This window comes from Microtus ochrogaster, linkage group LG4 (genome assembly GCF_000317375.1).
Source record: "Microtus ochrogaster isolate Prairie Vole_2 linkage group LG4, MicOch1.0, whole genome shotgun sequence".
NCBI lineage: Eukaryota > Metazoa > Chordata > Mammalia > Rodentia > Cricetidae > Microtus > Microtus ochrogaster.
In genome coordinates, this window is record NC_022030.1 from 40079233 (window position 1) to 40097228 (window position 17996).

Sequence of the window (17996 nt, forward strand, 5' to 3'; positions counted from 1 at the left end):
CTAAAGCAGGGAGATGTTGTGGGCATCCCAAAGTGGGTATCAGGCTCCAGGAGCCAGAGAGAGGACACTTACTGAGTAGGGGAGGGAGGGATGGATAGGTATGACCAGAAAAGGGACTACTTGGGAAGAAGAGATAGAGCAATGAGTATGGAGAGAGGATAGGAGAAAGTAAAATGAGGACGATATAAAGCCTGGTATTACCATAAAAACATACAGGAAGACCAATGGAACCGAATCAAAGACCCGAATATCAATCCACACACCTACGAACACCTGATTTTTGACAAAGAAGCAAAAAAATCTCAAATGGAAAAAGAAAGCATATTTAGCAAATGATGCTTGCATAACTGGACACCAACATGTAAAAGAATGCAAATAGATTGATATCTATCACCATGCACAAAAATCAAGTCCAAATGGATCAAAGGCCTCAACATAAAGCCAACCACACTGAACCTCATAAAAGAGAAAGTGAAAAGCACACTTGAACAGATTGGCACAGAAGACAACTTCCTAAATATAACCCCAGTAGCAGACACTGAGAAAAAGAATTAATAAATGGAACCTCCTGAATCTGAAAATTTTCTGTTAACCAAAGGACATGGTCAACAAGACAAAATGGCAGCCTACAGAATGAGAAAAGATCTTTGCCAACCCCACATTGGACAGAGAGTTGATCTCCAAAATATACAAAGAAGGCATGTCTATTTTTACATAGTTATAGAAGCATCAATATATTATAGTGCTTAACCATAAAAACTTATTTATATTTATATATATATTCTTTAAATGTTTAGTATTAGTATAGAACTTTATTGTTGAGAAACCCAAAATTTAGGCTGACCAGAAAAGGATATATATATATATATATATATATATATATATATATATACACATACACATACATATATATATAGTCAGTGTTCATAACTATAGGAAGTGGAGATTGTCAGTTGTCAGTCAGGGAATTAAATGATTAAGTACATATCTTAGCACAGAATTGCTTGTTCATCCATTGTTGATGCTCCATTATTTTAATTTTTGTTGTGAGGTGCTATGTCCTTACTGAACTTCACAGTTTCGTGAATCATTCATTTTACTTTCCCCCTCTCTTCTTTAAGCGGACTCTCATTGCTCATCCTCAAACAACAAGGCATCACTTCCCTACAGTTCCAGTCTCTGAAGGAAATCAGCGCGGGCAACATCTATATTACCGACAACAGCAACCTGTGTTATTATCACACCATTAACTGGACAACACTCTTCAGCACCATTAACCAGAGAATAGTGATCCGAGACAACAGAAGAGCAGAAAACTGTAGTAAGTACACCACCCACAACGTAAGCAGGAACTTATGCTTTATATTGAGCTAAATCGTTGAAAATCACATCAGAATCGTTGCCCTTTAACTGAAAATGGAGAGATAACGGAGTTTGTAGCATATTGTCTGTTTTCACATCCTGGCCAATATCTGTAAACCATATCTGCAGATTTAGATTCCATAGATCTAATAAAACCTTATTGAAAAGCTTAATGAGCATGCCAGGCAATTCCAAGGATCCCGCTATGTCGTTTGGGGATGGATAACCTGGGATGTGTTTTGAGATGTGGGAAAATGCTGTCTAGAAGTTTGCTGTGTTAGAAGAAAATTTATTTTACAAAGCTCTTACATATAAATATGATTTTCTGATTTTCAGTATTGTTTGATACTTTTGCTCCATGCTTTTCCTTCATTGTTATATATAGGAAACAGTTTACATAGACAGAATTCTACATGTTTCCCATCTTAAACAAACATGCCCTGGTCATTAATCAATACATAATTTATATATACTGTATTTATAAAAAATAAAATAATGTTTGTTTGTTTCTGAGAATAAATGAGTAGAGGATGTTTTAAAATAACAATCCTAGGAGGCAAACAGAATTTAGATCTATTGAATTAAGTAGTTGGTAACTCCATCTTGTTACAGGAATAGTCTAAAACATCTTAGGATAGCAACTTTAACAAAATGAAACTTGTGAGAAATTTGGTTGCTCTTGTTGCTAAAAATATTTTATAGAAAAGGAGAGATCTATAACAAACACAAAATCTGGAGTTAGGAGATCTTCCATGCTTACACATTCTCTGTGCCTCATAAAATCAGGAAATAGACCTACTTATATATCAACCCATGCATGGTTATATTAAATCAATCTTCACTTTTCTGTACCCTGGATTATTTACTTTGTTCATACATTGTTGATTCTTGAGAGGTAACTGTTTTTGCTTTCTATCTGATCAAAAACCTCTTTCTTTACAGTTTTGTGTGTGTGTGCTTCCATGATATACAGGAGAAGACATATGACATTCAAATAGAATCTTTGATACAAATTTATAAATACTTATCTAATTTATTGTTTTATTCTGTATCTTTTGTTTTAGTCACTCAAAATAATATTGTTTTACCATCTTTCATCTATGATTGCTTCGTAGTTAAATATAGGAAAACATGCAAACACCAGAGACTATCTGATCTCTTTGACATAGTGAATCTGAAATCCTGAAAACACTCATGTTTTATATATCATTTTTATACCTGAACATATTAAAGCAAATGGAAAGAAGAACATGAGGAAATTAAATATAGAATGAAGCAGAGTTTTGAGATTTTTCTATTCTTCTGAGAGTTACGAACTTTTGTAGCATGCAAAGAGAAGCATATCACAAATTACAGTAAGAAGGGTAATACACTGAACATCGCGTTTTTAAACTTTCAGTACTGTAGAAATTTCAGTATTAGACTAAGTTCAACTATTTTTAAACCATATGTATATTTCTTCTGGTACACTTAGATTTGAATTTTTAGTTTTGGAAAGAAATGAAACAGCTAGAAGAAACCATTTTGTTCAATTATAGTACCAAATTAACAGTTTCCATTTTTATCTCTAACAGTATCAGATAAGTGTTTTATTACATGAAGTCTATTTATTAAAATTTGGACTATGATTTCAAACCAATTGAATCCGCAGAAATATCCCAAGCATGCATTTTCTTGAAATAGGGTACCCCTGTGAACATGGCCTCAGGATTGATTCTGCTGGTGGTCACGGTGAGCTGCAGTGGAGAAGCATTGTTATTAAACCCTTCCCATCATTCACATCACTCTCTGCAAATAAGAAGTCCAAATAGATCCCTCCTTTTACAGGAACTGCATTTTTAGATATTCATCCTTGGTATCTGTTCATGTACAAGATATATTCGGGTATATGTATATACATACATATTTGCTACAACACATAAGTGTAGACAGAGACAGTATATATACTACATTCATATAGTATTTCAACACATATTCATAAAAAAGCATGCAATATACATATTTTTAGACCTATACACACCTGCCAAAGCAATACAGTTACTGTAAACCCACTGATCTAAATATGAGATGATTGTCTATTAAAAAGGCAACAATTTAAACAGATGGTGTGGTGTTCAAAATGATTTTCAAAAAATGCTGACAAGAAAGAAAGACTTTACCTCATCCAAAAAGGTGACAATGGCTTGAACAAACTTTCCCTTTTAAGTCAAAAATTTGAAAGCTGGCATGATGATTTGAAGAGCATGAGATTGAGAAATAACCACAGCACATAAGAGACTGCATCACTTCCTGCCTCATCCTCCCATGTGGTGGTGCTACTCTCCAGATGACAGCCCTATGTGGGAGAAGTTCTAGTGGACTTGTCAGAAGTCTTTTAAAGTTTCTTAAAAGACAGGAAGGCATTCTTACACATAAACAGCACAGCGATAAATACAATACCAACTCTCCAAAACCCAGGTTAGATTTGAGTCACACATTTTATTTCTTAGAAACTATTGTACATATGTAGTAGATATAATTAGAAACAGTTTCATTATTGATTTTTCGATATGGAAACAACCTTTCAAATTGCAACTTTACCTTTGTTATTATGAAATACGCAAAACACTGAAACATCGGTAGAGAATGTGCTATCTTTCTGTGCATGTCTTCAATAGGGTTTCTCTTTCTGTGATAAAACAAGACCAAAAGCAGCTTAGGGAGGAAAGTGTTTACTTGGCTGACAGATCCTGAATTAGTCATTGTAGGAAAGCCAAGGCCGGAATTCAAATAGAGCAGGAATCTGGAGTCAAGAGCTGATGCAGAAGCCTCAGGGCAGTGTGGCTTATTGGTTTGTTCTTCATAGCTTGCTCAGCCTACTCTCCTATAGAACCCAGGTCCACCATCCCAGGTAAGCCATCACTTACAATAGACTCTCCCACCCACATAAATAACATGTTTTAAAAAATACCTCACAAGCTAGCTTGCTTGCAGCCCTTTCTTTTGAAGGCATTATCTTATTTGAGTGTTCCTCCTCTCAAATTCCTATAGTTTTTTTTGTCAAGTTGACATAAAACTAGGCATCTCAGTGCATATATAAATACATTTTTAGATGTTGATATATCTTAATATTTAATGCGATCATACTATCTATACTTAAGAACTGCCCCATCACCTGTGTTTCGACTTAATATATTATCAGAATTCCCTGTCTTGCTTGCTACTGTGTGAAAGTCTGTCTTATTCTTTCTGAGAACTGATCCATAGTAATATAATAAATTAATTTCCACTTCTGTATTAATACTATTGCTAGAATAATGCTTATTCTGGGTCATAAAGCAGTTTACAAAATGAAATTATTTCCTTAACCTAGACACAAGTATAATTTTCTGTAGATAAGGTATAAAAATAGTGCCTTAGATATGTCTCTATTGTCTTAAAAATTTCCTCTACTAAATGCTGTGTAATACCACTGCTTATGATGATGGATATCCATGACATAAATATCTGTGATCGGCAAAAAGCAAATGAAAGCTTTTCAATGTACACAATTGGAATTGACACAGATTTACATTTAGTGCTTATTCATCTCTTATATTTTCCTCTTACAAATTACTACATTTTATTCATGCCCCTCTTTCTGGATTTAGATTGGTGATTGATATTACTTGCTTTTGGATTTGAAAAAAATCTTTGAAATTTTAATACACTAATTTCTGTTCTTATGTGTATTGTGAATAACTTTTTGTTTTTTTCATATGATTTTTAAAAATTTTCTTATTTGATAAGCAAATGTTTTATGTTTTTATCAAGCTAAGGGGTCATTTGTTTTTCTCATTTCTGTCTTACAGAATTCTTATTTCTCTGTGTTCTGGTTCATGAATAACTTTACCTTAATTTTTAGAAATATGGAACATTTCTAGTGCCTTTGAATCTCCAATTATATAATCTATTGAGCCAATAAAACTGACTAATGCATCTCTCTTCATGGATAAAGGTTGTTAGCAATATATGGCACTAATTCATCAGATGAGAACATGTTAGATTGTGGTTATCAATTTATCTATGTGCTTTTATTTGTCTGCAGTCCCCTGTAAATCGTAGATATCTATATGAGAAGATCAGTACAGAAATATCAAGAAACATAAATAATATCTTCCATGTTTTGAGCTGCTAATTATATCGAGTGTTTATACTAATATTCATTTGATTTCAAAGATCTGTATCTTTATTTCACCATAAAGCCATTCAAAAGATACTGATTACTATCATAGGAAATATGATAGTAATACCTGCTTCCTATAATGTATTTTATATGCCTTATTGCAAGATCATACTTGCCGTTGTCCATGTTTTGTGTGACTACAGCAATAGATAGATGATAGATACATACATGCATACATAGATTAATAAATAATATAAAAAATAAAACTTGATTCTTTACAATGTAAAGTTTTTTTGGTTCACATAGTTCAAATTAAAGACATACAGTAGGTGAATTAGTCAGGGTTCTCTAGAGTAACAGAACGGATAGAGTGAATCCGTATATACTGAAGGGATTTATTATAATGGCTCTTTCTCATTACAAAAGAAAAGAATCCTATATTTATTAAGTTCATGACTGGATGTCTCTGGCGTTCTTCATTATACACTGGAATTCTTAGGAAGTGTGTTCTGACACCAGTGAAGGAAGGCCTTAGCATCTAGGTAGATGAACTTACCAGTGAGGGTGAAGACAAGCTGGCAAAAAAGCAAAAGCTTCTTTAATCTACATCATTTTACATGGGATGCCACCAGAGTTGTGACCCAACAATGACCTTTATTTAGGTCTCCCAACCTTAAATTATATGAAGAAAAAGAAGGAGGAGGAGGAGGAGGAGGAGGAGGAGGAGGAGGAGGAGGAAGAGGAAGAAGACGGGGGAGGAAGAGAAAGAGGAAGAAGAAGGAGGAGGAGGAAGAAGAGGAAGAAGAAGAAGAAGAAGAAGAAGAAGAAGAAGAAGAAGAAGAAGAAGAAGAAGAAGAAGAAGAAGAAGAAGCCCTCACAGGCATGCCCAGTTATTTAGGTTTTAGTTGATTCTTCATATAGTCATTTTGACAGCCAATGTTAGTTATCATTGTGAGTATTATCCTCTGGCCATCCTCTGGTGAAGCTTTATGACTGTGTAATAACATAGTGTTGACAATAGCAGCAGGCATGAGGAATAAGTAACATGTGAAAAGGATGTTAGACAAAACTTATATAGTTATAGGGAGGAAAGGAAAGGTGGAGGACCATGGATGGCCTCTCTTGTAGGAAAAGACACCTTACTAGATAAAACGTCAAAATAATTAGAAGTCAGTGTTAATATTTTATGAGGGTAATCATAGGCCAATCCAAGCCTTGTGCATGCTAGACAAGCATTACTGATCTCCAATCCTAACATTCCACCTCTTTAAAGTTCTACTATTCCTTAATACTGTGAACTCACTTTGCTATACCACATTCCAAAAATAACAGCACTCCAGAAGTTTATGCAAAAGAAATGAACATGTATTGTCATTATTTTATTACACAATTATTTCTCACTAAAGATTATGTACTGTACACTCATATGTGCAATTACTATTTGGTACAGTGGTATATTTTACTTGATGGAAATTTTCTTCTATTATTTTGTTGAAAATATTTTCTGCACCTTTGTCCTCTGTTTCTTCTACTTCCTCTCTTCCTATTATATTCTTATATTTTCTTAGTATTTTAGATTTTCTGGCTCTTTTGTACAAAGGACGTTTTATATTTACTTGTTTCTTTGACTGAAGTATTTCATTTCCTCTCTTCTGACTTTGATGCCAGGGAGTCTACCTTATGTCTCTTGTATTCCTATTGGGAAGTTTGCCTCTGAGGTTCCAGTTCAAGTTCCTAATTTTTAATTTTATATTTTCCTCAGTTTTTTTTTACTGATTCTATTTCCATTTTCAAACTGTAAACTCTTTCATTCATTTCCTTCCACTATTTGTGTTTTCCAGAACTTCTTTAAGGGACTTATTTAATTTATTTCATTTTAAGAACCCCTGTCATATTAACAAAGGATATTTTGAAGTCTATGTATTGGACTTTACCTATGGTGAAACATTCAAGACCTATTGTGATAAGGTTGCTCAGCTCTAATAGAAATACTTTATCCTGATGTTTTTGTTGATTATATTTTGCTGACATGTAGTCACTTGGGTTTGGAAACTTTTAAATTGTAGGTGCTGTTATTTGGTCTAATGTTTGTTGAGTTGGTATTGGGTTCCTTGTCTTCTATTGCCCTTTTTAGTTCTTAGGAGAGTATGGTGGCTGTATGTTGCCTGGTAAGAAATTCATTTAGGATCCTAATAGTTGCTGTTAATGGGGATTTCAAGCAAAATGTCTTTCTTTGTATTGGGAGCTGACCTGTAGGAATGGGGATGGGCTGGATGTGCTTAGGGGGTCGGTCCACCAGAGGAAGGAAAGCAGGATGCTCTATCATGGTCCTTAGTCCCATGGGAATGGAGTGAGAGGACGAGGAGAGGCTGCCACAGGTGGTCTGCTACAGAGCTGGGGACGAGAATGGGGGGACTGGGCAAGATTTGAAGATCTATGGTTAGGCTACTTGCTTCTTTGACTGGAGTGGCCTGTGTGTTCCCAGGGAATGTCTTCTGGAGTTGGAGGCTGGGATAAAGTGATGTGTGAGGAGTGATGAGATGGATGTTTGGAGTGGAGTTATGTTGAGCCATTGGAGATTACGTGGGGTGGGTTGGCATTATGACAAATGACAGAGTACTTCAAAAAATGCACAATATATAAAGCTTGGGTAATGATTCAGGAAAAAAATCTATAGTGATAATAGATTTTTTTTTGTTTTGTTCTTTTTTTGCCTAAAATACTTAAGAAATGCAGTCATAACTGCCTGTCCATGGGAGTCAGTTTCAGAAGCCAATCATTGCTTGAAATCTGTAGTCCTGAATTCTTTTGTAAAAAATAGTACAATATTTTATAAAACCTATGCATATCCTTCACTCTGCTTTAAATTAGATCGAAGATACTTATAAGTAATTCAGTATAATCACTGTGCAAATAGGTGCTATAGTACTGAATAAAGGGGATAATAAGCACTATTAAAATGACTACAGCTGTTTGTCTTTTGATCTATCGTTGATTATATCTGCAGCTATATAAACAGCAGCTACACAGATTCAGAGGAGTGGCTGTATGCAATTTTATCATTATCTATGTCTCTACCTTTCTGACGTTTGGTAATAGGGACTCTACATCACTGAGCATGCATCTATCAAATAGAAACTGCAAACTGCAATTACTTGTTAATCACTAAACTCCTTGGATGACCTCATGACCACATTTCCAGTGGGTCACTAAGTGCCATTTATTTAATTGATAAGGAGTTGGTGAGTAAGGAAGGAAATTCATATGAAAGAGACAGGGTTAGAAGCAACTTTTTCTCCATACACTCTCCTATGACGTGGCAATTCTGGAATAAATATTTTTTTATATTAGTTTTTTAAATTTATTTATTAAGGATTTCTGCCTCCTCCCCGCCACCGCCTCCCATTTCCCTCCCCCTCCCCCATCAAGTCCCTCTCCCTCATCAGCTTGAAGAGTAATCAGGGTTCCCTGTCCTGTGGGAAGTCCAAGGACTGCCCACCTCCATCCAGGTTTAGTAAGTTGAGCATCCAAACTGCCTAGGCTCCCCCATTTACTTTGTAAGATAGCATAAGAAATTTGTTTCCTATAAAAATCTCATGCAGTTTTTAATCAAGATAATTCTTATTCTATTTTTTTGTATTCTACAGATGATAAACTTTGGTTATAATTTATGGTAAAATATAATATAAATTATACTTTAAACACTCCTGCTGAGACAGGAGATTCTCTACCATACTATCAGTTTTGCAGTGCCATCTTTCGATACTCCTACCCTTGGCACATCATCATCTCAGCCGAGCGCATTTACTGTCCAGTGTGTGGCAGGTTAAAGGAGCTATTTGGGGTATCAGATCGCCTATGATCAGCAAACCAGGCTTGATGTGAACTGTGGGTGCATAAATCAGGATCCAGTGTAAATAATATCCTTGGAAGAAATCAGAAGATAGAAACTCTTAATTATACTTTTAAGATCTCCCTTCCTAAATTACCAAAGCAGATATCAGTACACTGCTCTTTGTAATTCTTTCCTTATATTATTTGAAACAGCACAATGTCTAATTACTAACAATGCGTCAAATGCTCTCTATGTCCTTTTCAAAAATAATTACCAGTTACTGTTGCTGATTAGTTTCAAAAATAAAATCTCCTCTAATTTTTAACCTAAAATGTCTAAAGTTATAAAGAACTTCTCAGTGACAGAAGCCAGAATCACAGCAGGTTCAGTTATCATTTCATGGGACAGTACTGTAACCTGACACTCCTCTACATGAGTGTATATAGTATTTTGAAGATAAAATTGTTAAATGTTAAAAGGCAGGTGTCTGGGCTCCAATTGCCAGGGCCTCTTCTCTGAATCTCTGTGCTTTGTGTTGTCTCCTCATTCCCAAAAAAAACATTGGCATATTCTGACCAGTTGTATCTGGGAATTTGACTTCAAATAATTGAAGATATGATCCACATATATGTTAAAATGAAGTTACCCAGGTTAGGATAAGACATTAATCCAGTTACTAGTGTCCTTAGAAGAAACATATTAGATAGAGGAAACACAATTTAACAATTTAGAGATAAGATAAACATAATTGGAGTGATAAAATCACAAGATAACAAAAGCAAAGAGGGGCTGGCACCACAGGAAGTTAGGTCAGAGTCATGGTCTGTCCCACAATAAAATAAATAAATGCCCAAGGCCATTAGTTTGCATGTTTCTATTTGAAGTTTACAAAACAACACTTTTCGGTTGTTTTAAACCATGTAGGTGGTGATATAAAAATTACAGAAACATTTGGGTTGTGTGGCCCTAAATTCTACATTATTAGTATAAGCCACACCATAACAAGACAGGTGTGTGTGTGTGTGTAGGTGTGTGTGTGTGCGTGCGCACACGCATGTGTGTGTGGTGAGAGAGAGATGGAAGGAGGGAGAGAAAGAGAGAGAGAGAGAGAGAGAGAGAGAGAGAGAGAAAATCTGCTTTGTCTCATTCCCTATTACTTTCTGTATTCTATATCATGTGATTGTTAGAAGAAAAGGAAAAGTGAGGTGTGACCATTATATCATAAAAATATGGGCACCTAAACAAGAACTGTGGGATGACAATTGATATCCCGATGTAGATGGAAGACAACTCAAAAAGGCTGAAGCCAAAGATGAAGAGTTGTGGGCAATCAATGACTGCTAACAAAGGAAGAATCAGTTATCTCTAGTATGAGTCAGTGTTACATCATCCAATCCTAGCGCTCATCCCTAGATACATATACCTATACAAAGGAGCAAAACTAAATAGACTCAAAAGTTTATATACATATATGTACACACAGGTGCACTCACATATAACAATAATAATTAAATAAGAAATTGTTAAACTAAGAGGCAGTGAGAGAGCACTGGAGGAATTGGAGTAGAAAGAATGAGAAAGAAAATGGTGTAAAAAAGATAATCATGTATGAAATTTTCCAACACTAAAAAAACTGTTGTGAGAGGGCCTGCTTGTTTCATTCCCAGATGCTTAGAACCAAAATAGTCACACAGAAACTATATTATTTAAATCACTGCTTATCCCATTAGCTTTAGCTTCATGTTGGCTAACTCTTACATATTAATTTAATCCACTTTTATTAATCTGTATATCACTATGTAGCTGTGACTTACCAGCTAAAATTTTATCTGGTTACAGCCGGGCCTGCATGGCTTTTCTCTTACTCTGCCTCTTTTCTCCCAGCATTCAGCTTAGTTTTTCCCACCTACCTATGTGCTGCCCTATCAACAGGCCAAGGCACTTTCTAACAATGGTATTCAAAGCATACAAAGGGGAATCCCACATCAACTTTCCAGGTTCTATTTAAGTAAAAAAGAAGATTTTAACTTTAACATAGTAAAATTACATATAACAAAACAGGTATCAAACAAGAATTACAGTTATAATATTTATATCTATTTTATCTTTTATCCTAACTAAGAAAAACTATGACTATCAATTTTCAACTCCATCAAAGATTCCAGAAAGATATAATATTACCTAAGTAAATAGGAAGTGAATTGTAAGCAACTTCCTAAACTCTAGAATTGACAGATACACCTTGCTGCCTAGACAGTCACCCAAATTTCTTCTGTATTGTTGGAATATCCATCCTGATCTTCAGCCTACATGCCCATAGTATCTGGTAGACTTTTCCATGAAGCAGGAAATTTCAAAGACAGTTCTGCTATATTGGCATTTTGTCAGTAACTTTCTTCTGTGTCCTGCAGAATGTCTGGCAGACTTATTCATGAAGCAGAAACCCTGAAGGATCATCTCACCTTTAAGAATGTTGAACAGTCATTTCTCTGTAGGTTCTGCATGTCCAGTTAAGCAGTCTAGGCAAGAGCAGTTTTTGCCCAAATGGCTAAACAACACCATAAGGAACCTCTTCAGTGTCCATCATCTTCTTGAAAAAGCTTGGTGCTGCCAGGAGCAGATATGTCTCACTGTCATTAAAAGTCCTAAGTTCTTAAAACATTTTAAATGCCCTATCGTGAAGGTCTCTGAAAAATTTGAAGTATACTTATATAACTGAAATATATCTCTATATATCTAGAAAACCTAACTAACATAACTACAAATTTGACTATTATATATAATTATCTATTAACCTGTATTTTTAATAATATATTACATTTTTCAAATGAGCTGCACAAACACAGTACCTTAACCAAAAGCAGAAATACACATATAACAAAATTGACCTTAAGTTTGTATCTATAAATCAACATCCAAACCAATGTGAAACTCTATAGCATATCCACCTTTAAAATTCAAAAGAAACATTTATAAGCAATATTTGGGAAATTGGGTGTAGTTTTTAGACTATTTCCTGCTGATCGGGGATTGTGCTAATCAGGTATTTTATGGTATATACTGTGTGCTAGGTTTATCTCTGTCAGCAGTTGGGTGAAATAATTTTTTGAGGGTGTTGAGAGCGCCCTTTCAGGGGGTCTTGGTACATCAAACCATATTAGCCTGGAATGAATCCACAGGTTCTCATCCTCCATTGAAATAAAAGAAGAACCTCTTTTCCAAACCAACATATCCTTAGAACCATATTTTGAATTCAAGATATCTTTAAAATAAATGTGTTGTTTTAGCTTAGAAGCCCATACATTGAAATGTTTCTCTGTAGTTAGCTCCTTCACAGTCAAAAAATTCAAAGGAAACACAATAATATACATAATCCAGACTCTCTGTGTATATTCCATTTTTATGTGCCTTATTCTTTTTACTCTTTTTAATCTATGACTGCCTGTACTCTGTCTCATTAAAGATGTTGTTTTATATTTTTAAAACAATTTGCTTATTTTCCAACTTTCTATACTCTTTTTCTCCTCTCTCCTAAGCCTATGTACATTTATTCAACAATGTGACCAAATTAGAGTTCTATATCGGTCTGAATCTGTTTTTATTGTGTATCTGTAAGCCTTTTCTGACCAGGACAGCTTCTTAAAATGCTAACTCTTCTTAAAAACTTAAACTGCATCATTGCTGGGAGCAATATGACATTGCCTGCTTGTCCCACCCAGTCCACCATGGCAGGACTGCTTGCTGCCTCTGAGAGTCATGCCCCACATTCAGTGCCAAGCTGATATAAGAGGGCCTGCTTGTTTCATTCCCACCTGCTCAGAACATAAATAATTAGACAGAAAGTATATCATTTAAATCACTGTTTGGTCCATTAGCTCTAATTATTGGCTAATGTAGGAGGTTCTTCTTTTTGTATGTTGCTTTCATTGAATAAACAGTCTGCCTTGGCCTTTTGATAGGGCAGCCCTTAAGTGGGCGGGGTAGACAGAACACAATGCTGGGAAGAAGAGAAGTGTGGCAGATGCTATGATTTTCCTGCCCAAGATGGACCCTGGTTAGACTCATGCCAGTAAGCCACAGTCAAGTGGTGATACACATTAATAGAAATGGGTTAATCAAGATGTGAGAGTTAGCCAATAAGAGGCTAGAGCTAATGGCCAGGCAGTAATTTAATGAATAAAATTTCCATGTGTTATTTCGGGTGTAAGCTAGCAAGTGTCTGGGAGCCGGGCTGCCAGGAGTAGCCCAGCACTCCTCCTTACTACAGGCTAACTCTTACCTATTAATTTAACCCATTTCTATTAATCTGTTTATTACCACATGGCTGTGGCTTACCGGCTAAAGTTCTGACTTGTTCCAATGGGGTTACATGTCTTTTCTCTGAGTCTGCCTCCCTTCTCCTAGCATTCACTTTAGTTTTCCTCACCTACCTAAGTTATGTCCTATCGACAAGTCAAGGCATTTTCTTTATTTAACAATGGTATTCACAGCATACAGAGTGGAATCCCACATCAAACAGCTAAAAGGAAATATATATAAAAACACATGGTTTAGACAATTTTCTCTTATGGAGGTTTACTCCCACAAAAAAAAAAAAGACTTAGAATAGGAAAATTTGCAGTTGAGTAACTTAAAACAAATTTCAGGACAATTTTAGAAGACAACATTAAACAGTAAACATTGAAAAATATTGTTTCAATAATGTTTTTTACTCTGTAATTACTAAGAAAAATATTCCATTCAGTAAAAGGGACATTTAATGATTTTTTTACTTGAGAAATTATAGTACACATATAGCATATATTATGCTACTAACTTTTATTCACTTATGAATTTCAGTAAAATATTCAACTTTTTACAGTTTAGCATTCTCTTCTGAGAGGCACTGTAGAATGTACTCATTATATGAACAGTCTTTTAAGAGTGTCTAAGGTCTAATTTCTGCTGCATCTTATTCCTCTCAACAGCTACCTTTAGAATTTCATGCTCAGCTTGTAGCCAAGTGAGAGACCACAGCTACTAAGAGACTTAGAACTGAACATGCTATGAATAACATCTATTTCACCTACTAAGAGTCTTAGAACTGAACATGCTATGAATAGCATCTATTTCACCTACCTGGTGTGCTTCACAGATATATTGTGTCAGTCCTATTTTCCCAGTTTGTTCACAGAGCATTCATTTAATAATATTTTAGACCCTTCCTATAATGTAAATGCAATAGTATCCTCCTCCTTGATATTTATTTAAACCTTCTTACTCACAGACTTACTGCAGTATCTTACTTAGTATCTGCTGTTGAAGAAGTGATGCCTCTCCTCCTGTAGTATGAAAAGCAGCAGGCTGCATCCTGCTGCCCAACTAGCTTAACCCCCGAAATAACCACATAGAAATTGTATTAATTAAATTACTGTCTGGCCCATTATTTAGCCTCTTATTGGCTAACTCTCACATCTTGATTTAACCCATTTCTAATAATCTATATCACCCCTTGACTGTGGCTTAACTGCATGAGTTTAACCAGCATCCATATTGGAAAGGAGAACCATGGCATCTGCCTATCTCTGCTCTCTTCCTCCCAGAATTCTTTTCTGTCTTCCCTCCCTATCTGAGTCTGCCCTATCAAAAGGCCAAGGCAGTTTCTTTATTCAATCAATGAAAGCAACACAAATATAGAGGAACCTCCTACACCATTTCCCCTTTTCTGTTTAAACAAAAAAGAAAGGCTTCTACTTTAACGTAGTAAAATTACATATAACAGTACAGTTCTCAAGCTAGAGTTACAGTTATAATATTTATATCTATTTTATCTTTTATCATAACAAATCAAAACTATAATTATCTATCTATTCTTCAACTCTATCAAAGATTCCAGAAGATTACACTATTTCCTAAGTAAACAAGAAGTAAGCAACTTCCAAAACTCTAGAAATGAGAGAGACATCTCTCTGCCTGGATAGTCACCCAAAGGTTTTTTTTTTTTTTTCTGTTGGGGCATCCATCTTCAGCCTTCAGGCCCATAGTATCCAGCAGACTTTTCCATGAAGCAGGAATTTCAAAGACAGTCAGTCACTTTCTTTTGTATCCTGCAGAATGCCTCACAGATTCTTTCATGAAACAGGACCCCCATCTTAGCTTTAGGCAAGTTCAGCAGTCCTCTCTCTGTGGGTTCTTTGTGTCCAGATTATACAACAGTCCAGGCAAGAGCAGTTTCTTGACCACTATCAAACTCCATATGGAACCACTTCAATGCCCATCTTTCTCTTGAAGTAGCTTCTGCTGCCAGGAACAGACGTGTCTCATTGTCATGAAAAGCCCTAAGTTCTTAAAACATTAAATGTCATATTCTGTAGTTTTTGAAAGATATGAGGAATGTTTATTAATTGAAATATTTATCTAGAAAATCTAACTAACATGACTACAAGCTTGACTATTATTGATGATTATCCATTAACAACCTATATTTCCTAATTATGCATTACATTTTTAAATGAACTACACAATCACAATACCTTAATCAATATCATAAATACATATACATATAACAAAATTGACCTTAAATTTATATCAACAAAGCAAAATTATACCAATGTAAATTATTCATATATTCTATATATCTCCCTTTAAATGTAAAAGAACATTTAGAAACAATATTTGGGAATATGGACGTAGTTTTTTCTTTCCAAACTGCTTTGTCCTGTATGGGGGTTCTGTTAATCAGATTTTTTATGGTATATCCTGTGTGCTAGGTTAATCTCAGTCAGCAGTAGAGCAAAGTAAGTTTTTGATGGTGTTTACAGCAATCTTTCAGGAGGGCATGGTCTATCATACCATATTGGTCTATAAGCAATCAACAGGGTCTCATCTTCCATGAAACCAAAACAAAAACCTCTTTTCCAAAGCATCATATCCTTAGACCCAAATTTTGAAGTCAAGATGCCTATATAATAGCCATGCTGGTTTAGTTTAGCAGATCACACAATGAAACATCCCGCTGTACTTAGCTCCTTCACAGTCAAAAAATTTAAAGAAAATACATTAATACACAAATCCAGACAATCTGTGAATTTTCCATGTTTATGTGGCTTATTTTTGTTTATATTTTTTAATCTATGACTATCTGTACTCTGTCTCTTTAAAGACTTTATCCTTTTTTAAAAGCATTAACTTTATATTATGACTCTATATACTCTTCATCTTTTCTCTCCCAAGCCTACGTATTTTATTTAACATTGTGATCCATTTAGAGGTCTTTTATGTCTGAATCTGTCCTATTGCCTTTAATTGTCTTTAATTCTCTACTGTCTTGAAGAGCTTTTAAAATGCTAAGCAGCTAGGTTGTATCTGCTATGAACGATGGCTCCACCTCTCTCCAATTTGAAAATGATGGACATACCATTTCTGCTAGCTCTGGGGCTACTAGGTAGGAGCCACAGTCAGCACTTTAAACTCTGAGAATGAGCTTTTTATCTGAGTTACAGACAAATCTTCCTGGGAGAGCACTGCGCTGCCTGGAAACATCTCTCTGTGTGGTGGCATGAATCTGCCATGCTCTCCTGCCTGCCTAAGCCGGATCCTGATGCCTACCCAGGCAGGGAGCGCTGAGCCATTAGCATGGTCTCAGAGTACTTTCTTCCCTATCCCAAGCAGTCATACAAATATCCGGGCCCACAAATGCCATGGAAATGGTTTATAGCTGGAGTTTTCACTGGCGGCAAGCCCAGGAAGCCACTTTTTAAAATGGCACAGCTTTCGTCCTGCTGCTATTGCTGAGTCAGGAAAATTTCTCTGTGGCACCCCAGCAAACAGCAAAAAGCTCTGTTAAACTCTGTGGGTTTTTTTTTCTGTGTGTGTAGAATTCATTTTTAAGCCCTCTCAGGTATTACGTGGAGTTAGTCGACCACATTGAGGTGCCAATCTGTAGTATTACTGTAGGCCCTTTGTTTGAGGTTCATTTTTTTTTTTACTTTTGACATTCAGAACTATAAAGAGATTATATTTAGGTTGTTTTAGACAACTCAGTTTCTTAGGTTCTGTTGGACCAGGGATTCAGACTCAACCCCAAAGACTTCAGACTTGGATTTCTTCCATTCCCCGTTTTGTTTAGACATCTCCCTATATCTATGAAAGAAAGAGGATGATCCTGATGGAGAGTAGCTAAAAAGCACCTCAGTGATCACAGAGTTCCACCTCCTAGCTCCAAGATTTTGTATTATAGACAAAAAAACTTAAATGCTTTGTTTGTATATTAACTGAATTATTGTTATTATCTTCATTTTGCCAACTGTCAATCATGCTTTCAAGTCAATCCCATCAACATAATTAGATTTATGAGTTTGTATTTGAATCAAATGGTCTTTGTTGTTGTTGTGGTTTCTCTTGCTAAAAAAAAAATGCCAACACTTTTACATAGCTTGTTCAACCTTTCAAGATATCCTGAAAGTTGTAAACAGTTTATGTATATAATCCAGCCCCATCTTCTTTTGAGAACTTACCAGGAGCCATTGCCTATGTCCAGTCTAGTCTCTGAACACGTTAATATAGTTCCTTCTTTTAAATATCTTTGCTGAAGTTGTAATTTATAATTGCCACAGACCCTTCTGCTTTATTTCTTCCTGTTATCTTAACCATCTCAGGAGACCAGTTCCTCAATCT

At 35.4% G+C, this 17996-nt stretch overlaps 1 protein-coding gene across 4 annotated transcripts in view; it reads left to right on the plus strand.

Moving 5' to 3' along the window:
* Erbb4 (erb-b2 receptor tyrosine kinase 4) overlaps positions 1-17996 on the plus strand; it is a 1055173-nt gene that overhangs the window by 757646 nt on the left and 279531 nt on the right. For all 4 annotated transcript variants that reach the window (XM_026786414.1, XM_026786416.1, XM_026786413.1 and 1 more), the window contains exon 12: positions 1122-1321. In XM_026786414.1, the coding sequence (XP_026642215.1) occupies positions 1122-1321 (200 nt within the window). The remainder of the gene's footprint in view (positions 1-1121; positions 1322-17996) is intronic.